This window comes from Aricia agestis, chromosome 2, assembly GCF_905147365.1.
Source record: "Aricia agestis chromosome 2, ilAriAges1.1, whole genome shotgun sequence".
NCBI classification, from domain to species: domain Eukaryota; kingdom Metazoa; phylum Arthropoda; class Insecta; order Lepidoptera; family Lycaenidae; genus Aricia; species Aricia agestis.
In genome coordinates, this window is record NC_056407.1 from 2,466,908 (window position 1) to 2,472,720 (window position 5,813).

General features: G+C 35.5%; 1 protein-coding gene across 1 annotated transcript; it reads left to right on the forward strand.

Moving 5' to 3' along the window:
* The first annotated feature begins 1,138 nt into the window (after window positions 1-1,138).
* On the forward strand, window positions 1,139-5,813 carry LOC121736126 (cytochrome P450 6B5-like). Its single transcript, XM_042127188.1, has 3 exons — window positions 1,139-2,253; window positions 4,356-4,609; window positions 5,530-5,813. The coding sequence occupies exons 1-3, from the start codon at window positions 1,139-1,141 to the stop codon at window positions 5,703-5,705; spliced, it is 1,545 nt and encodes a 514-aa protein (XP_041983122.1). The 3' UTR covers window positions 5,706-5,813.

Consider the following 5,813-nt stretch of genomic DNA (forward strand, 5'->3'; position numbering starts at 1 on the left):
GAGTTAACCAAAAGAGAAAGACAGCAAAAGAGGAAATAAAGGTGATGAAAAATAGATTAAAATAAAAACGACGCAAATTCAAGAGTTAATTAATAAAGGTGGTGAAAAGATACTGACGACAAAGAAAGAGCCGACGATCTGCCACTTGCGTGCCTCACCCCGTAGAAGATGAGGTGGCGCACCCAAGTGTTTCCCGGGAACACCAACGGGGAGGTATCGGCTTCGCTCCCTTATTATTATTATTATTATTATTATATTCTTATCCACACGTGTTTTAATTGATTAATAACTAATATTTTAATATATCACTCATGTTTTCGAATTATATAAATCTAGATGACGCCCGCAATTCTGTTTCGCCAAAATTAGTTTATCGCGCGGGAACCGTAAATTTTTCAGGGAAAAAAGTATCCTATGTCCTTTTTCGGGCCTCAAAGTATCTCCATACAAGATTTTAGCAAAATCGCTTCAGCAGTTTGGGCGTGAAGAGGTAATAGACTGACAGACAGACCGGCAGACACACTTTCGCATTTATAATATATTATAAGTATGAATTTTAATGATAAAGTTACTTAAGTTTTTGTTATTTCGCGACTTCCGGTTTACCTAGTTCCAATATAATAACGAAGTTTTAAATAAATATGAGGTATAAAGCACAATATTTAAAATACCTTAAACCATAAACATTTTAATAAAACTTAATACTTTGGCTGTAATTAATTTACAAACTCACCTCCGATAAAAATCTATTTCATCGAAATATAAGTATTAACTAGGATAATTATACATTTTATTTGAATAAATTGTTAGTTTATCTATATTAAAAATTCTTTAACCGAACAATTTTGTTTCTTAATGTTTATTTCCAAAGATATTTAAAAAAAACATGAAAAATAGAGAAAATCCGCTCGAGTGATTTCAGTTTTATGCTAAGCTAAAATGAATCTTATTGCGATGCATATACGCTTGGTCTTTGGTTGTGTGTAAAGTTATCGTTTTGGATTGAGATTAATCCCCGCCTTATTATGTATTTATTTGTTGCAATCGAAAAAATGTTTTAGTATTGGATTGCACACCGACACACTGACCTATCGATCTAGCGGGGTTTTGTAGATAACTAGATAAAATCGATAATATTATGTTGTTTTTATGCTTAGTCCTCTTTAGTACTATAATCTTATATTATTTCGGGACTAGAAACCACGACCATTGGAAGAAAAGAGGCATTCCATACGAAAAACCTTTGCCGTTCTTCGGAAGCAACCTCAAGTTCGTGTTCGAAGGCAACGGTTTCGTGCAGCGTTTCATCAATTTTCACAACAAATATCCCAGAGAAAAATGCGTCGGCTACTTTCAAGCGAACGCTCCCATGCTGCTGGTCCGAGATCCCGAGATGATCAAGAGCATCCTGGTGACGGACTTCCGGTACTTCCATCACAGAGGGCTGGCCCCCCATAAAGAGATCACGGAGCCTCTGATGAAGAACTTGTTCATCGTGGACGGCGACCTGTGGAAGCTCTGTCGACAGAAAATGAGCCCGGCCTTCTCCACAGCCAAACTGAAGGCCATGTTCCCCATGATCGTGGTTCAAGCCGAAAAGCTGATCAACGTCATCGATAGCAGTGTTCAAAGTGGTTCCAAGGAAATGGACGTTCGCGAACTGATGGCTCGGTACACCACCGATTTCATAGGCGTCTGCGGCTTCGGAATCAATACCGATACGTTGCAAGATGACGCCAACGAATTCCGTGAGCTCGGCCGGCGCATTTTTCAGAGACAGCTCCGAGATATAATTGTCGGTATTTTAAAAGTAACTTCACCGACCCTCTTCAAGAACCTACACGTCCTGGGGCCGGATATCACGAACCCCACGGTACATTTGGTGAAATCTATAATGAAACAGAGAAATTATGCTCCATCGGGTAGGCACGACTTCATAGACTTCATGCTGGAGCTAAAGCAAAAGGGTAATATTGTGGGGGAGTCTATTGAGAAGGTAAACGCCGACGGGACATCCGCAATCGTAAGTATAGAAGTTGACGACGAGCTGATCGCCGCACAGGCGTTCGTATTTTTTGCTGCTGGATTTGAAACGTCATCTTCCAGTAGCAGTTTTCTGTTACATCTGCTGGCGTATCATCCAGAGGAGCAGAAGCGGTGTCAGAAGGAGATTGATGATGTTTTAAAGAAATACGACGGAAAATTGTGCTACGACGCCGTTAGGGACATGAAATACCTCGAAATGGCATTCAAGTAAGTGATTCAAAGATTCAAAGACTTTATTAGCATCCAAGTATAGTATACAATATACAAACTCAGCACCTTGTACAGGCGGTTGCTTATATAATAGTATTTAACAAATATTTTGGATTTTAATTTGTTAACTAATTATTATACTTACTTATATCAAATCGATAAAATCAAAAAAAATATTTTAAGAAAGAAATTTTCCAAAGCATCAATAATAAAGTAAATAATGAACAAGAAAACTTTCAATTATTTTTATTAGCAAAGCAAAATCAATTAATTAAGAAATACAAGTTTCTATGAAAAAAAAATGCTTTTAAAAATGTCATTTCACTTATTAATACAAACTTCAAATTGACAAAAAATTATTATTCATTTTTTATTGTACTAACTTCATTGTTTTTGTTATTTTGATGATAAATTTATAATTACTAGAGATCGCCCAATGGTCGAAATTCGACTTTAGTTTCAACAATATTAGGACTAGAATATTTTGTAAAAAACATTGACTTTATCATATATATTTTTTTTCAAAATCAAGTCATGTTATCAAAAATTTTTTGATATAAAAATTAGAAAACAATTACTAATATTTCATTTGAATTTAAAAAAATGCATTGCATGAGGACTGTGCAACGACACGGTACATAATGTACATTTTTTGTATACTACGACAAGTTCCAGCTCGAAAACGGTTAGTTTTATAAAAAATTTGTTTGAAAAGTTGTAGCTAATTTTGTGACGAACAACTTTCTAACCTACATTATTATGAAAAAATCATTTTTTCCTATCGAAAATACGGTTGTAACACTTTTTGATCCATAAGCGACCTCTACTTTTTGTATTTTAAGTCGGATGATGTCACTCCAATGACAAAAAATGTAGTTCGCAATGCCCTAAACATTTTCTATTTAAAAAACATTTTCCTAAAACCAATAGTTTCCGAGAAAGAAGCATTTCAAAATTTTTTTATTAATTTTTTGGATTTCTCAAAAACAGCAATTAGCGCGACCTTTTTAATTTTTCTATGACCCTGGGAGGTGATTAAATATTTTAACTGACATGTAGTATGGGCTTTCGTTTAGCATTTTAATTCTGGAATATGTTAAATGTAGTCTGTTTTTGTGTCGTGTGTTAATGTCATGTGTATCTTTAACTTTAGTAAAGTACTTAATCGAAATTTTTGAAAACATTTGTGTTTCGTATATTTGGAGTAATTTTCCTCGTTTAATATTATAGTAATCTGCATAATAATATTATTATGATAAATGATTAGGTACATCCATCTATCACTGTTTATAAAACTCGATTGTGATCGTCGATTAATAACGGATAAAGAAATAATATTCAGACTAAAGTCTAAACGATGTTAATAATAACATCGTCTAATTGATAAATCAAACCCTGGTGATAAAAAATGTGCAATGCACAAAACATCTATTGCCGGTAATGAAATTACCTGCAGTAGATTACTGCTATGTGCAGGCTATATTATAAGAATAACAACCCATAATAATAATTATTATTATTACTATTACTTATAGGTAAACACTAAACAGTAATTACCTACCTAAGAACGAAATACAAAAGAAGAATAAAGTGAAAAACACAAAACACAAATTATTATGTATTCCTACTTTCAAGTGACTACTTACTTTCTCTTAGCATTAGTGTCTTAGAAACAACTAGGCCGAAGTTACGCGGCGTAAATTCCGCATGGTTACGGCCGCAATGTATTTTAAATTACCGATGGCACACTATTCCGTCGCGTTCCGTCCGTATTTTGTATGCGTTTGACATTGCGGACCTAATCATGCGAAATTTACGCCGCGTAACTTCGGCCTACTGTGTTTAGACACTAAGTATCAATATACTATAGTAATAATATTGTTGACGCATTCAATTTTAATATTTTAATGTCTTACCGTCGTACTCAGAGACATTTAATTACGATTAACCTTCAATTTAATGAAGAGTTTGACAGATAATGTATGGGGCTTATGTCAAAATTTTGAATTAATCACATTTAAGTAATTAATGTTCCACTCTGAGTGCGGCAGTTAGACATTATTTTTCAGTTTTTTATATTAGGATTTTTCTAATTTCAGAGAGAGTCTTCGTATATTTCCTCCTGTTGGGGTTTTGGCAAGAAAGAACGTTGCGAAGTACACCTTTCCTGGCACAGATGTCACGATCGATGAAGGCACAGGGATCATAATGTCCATCCACGCCATACAAAACGACGAACAATATTTCAAGAGCGCAGATGAATTTATACCAGAGAGATTTCATCCGGACAATGCTAAAAACATCAACAAATTTACATTTCTACCGTTTGGAGACGGCTCGCGAGCTTGTATAGGTAAATTTTAGTTAAACATACTAAACCTAATTTTAATACAGTAAACTAAAGTTCATTAGTGTTTCTCTCTACACGTTTTCTCGATGTTAACTGCGGGGCTAAAATGGTCACAATTAGCAATTCCTCTCAATCAATTCAGCAAATGAATTGTCAAAACTGTCAAACTGACAAATTTCAAATTAGTATAAAAATACAGAAATTAATTGCAAGCAGAGTTGCATTTTGCAATTTCAGAAAAATGAATCATAATATTATGATTCATATCATGATTCTTCAAAGTGATCATTTTAGCCCTGCTGGTTTAATAATCTCTTCATCTCTATTGACCCTAACATGACATACATTTTTCTCGTACGTCTGTCGTCAAAATTGAGAAATTTATCTCTTGATTCTCGACGTATGCATGTTAGCGAAAAAGAGATATATATCGATATCGACAATATCACTACGCTCGAGAGTGAGATATCCACGAGATATCTCGTTGGCGTATGCTAGGGGGCCAGGCGCAGGACCGACTTTTTACATGCCTGTAGTGTATTGATAAATAAAGATGGCCGCCTACTACCAATCAGGGCGAGGCTGGGACAAAATGGTCGCACATTTAACTAAGGACTTTGAGAAGAATTCAAGTACCTACCTATTTCTATAATTGATAATTATAGAGCAAAAAAGGCCAAAAAATGACGCTTGTTGTACGGGAGCCCCCCTTAAATATGAATTTTATTTTGTTTTTAAAGCGGCAATAGATATACTTACATAATCTGTAAAAAAACAACTCTCTAGCTATTACCGTTCTTGAGTTACAGCCTGGAGACAGACAACGAAATCTTAGTCCCGTTCCCGTTTTTACCCTTTGGGTACGGATCCTAAAAACATACAACGACAATTCAATCGCAATAATTTTTTTCTTCTCGTTCCAGGTGAGAGGATGGGTCAGATGCAGGCGCTGGCAGGCGTGGCGACAGTGCTCAGCCGGTTCACAGTCACGCCGTCGGCGCGGACCGTGCGCACGCCGAGAATTGACCCAACCTCGACAATAGTTTCGAGCATTGCAGAGGGGCTTCCTTTGATGATGAGCCGAAGAGAGGGATACTAAAATTAAATCTTACGTAATTTCAAAGATGATGTGTTTGATCTTGATTCTGTTTGATCCTAGGAAATCTTCAATGCCTGGTATCTGAGCCTTTTTTTGACAGAAGTTTAT

What these genes read in the sequence shown, in the direction of transcription:
- LOC121736126 (XM_042127188.1), top strand. Translation starts at nt 1,139, where the DNA reads ATGTTGTTTTTATGCTTAGTCCTCTTTAGTACTATAATCTTATATTAT. An exon ending in TACCTCGAAATGGCATTCAA is followed by an intron (nt 2,254 to 4,355) that starts GTAAGTGATTCA and finishes TTCTAATTTCAG; the next exon opens with AGAGAGTCTTCGTATATTTC. An exon ending in CGGCTCGCGAGCTTGTATAG is followed by an intron (nt 4,610 to 5,529) that starts GTAAATTTTAGT and finishes TTCTCGTTCCAG; the next exon opens with GTGAGAGGATGGGTCAGATG.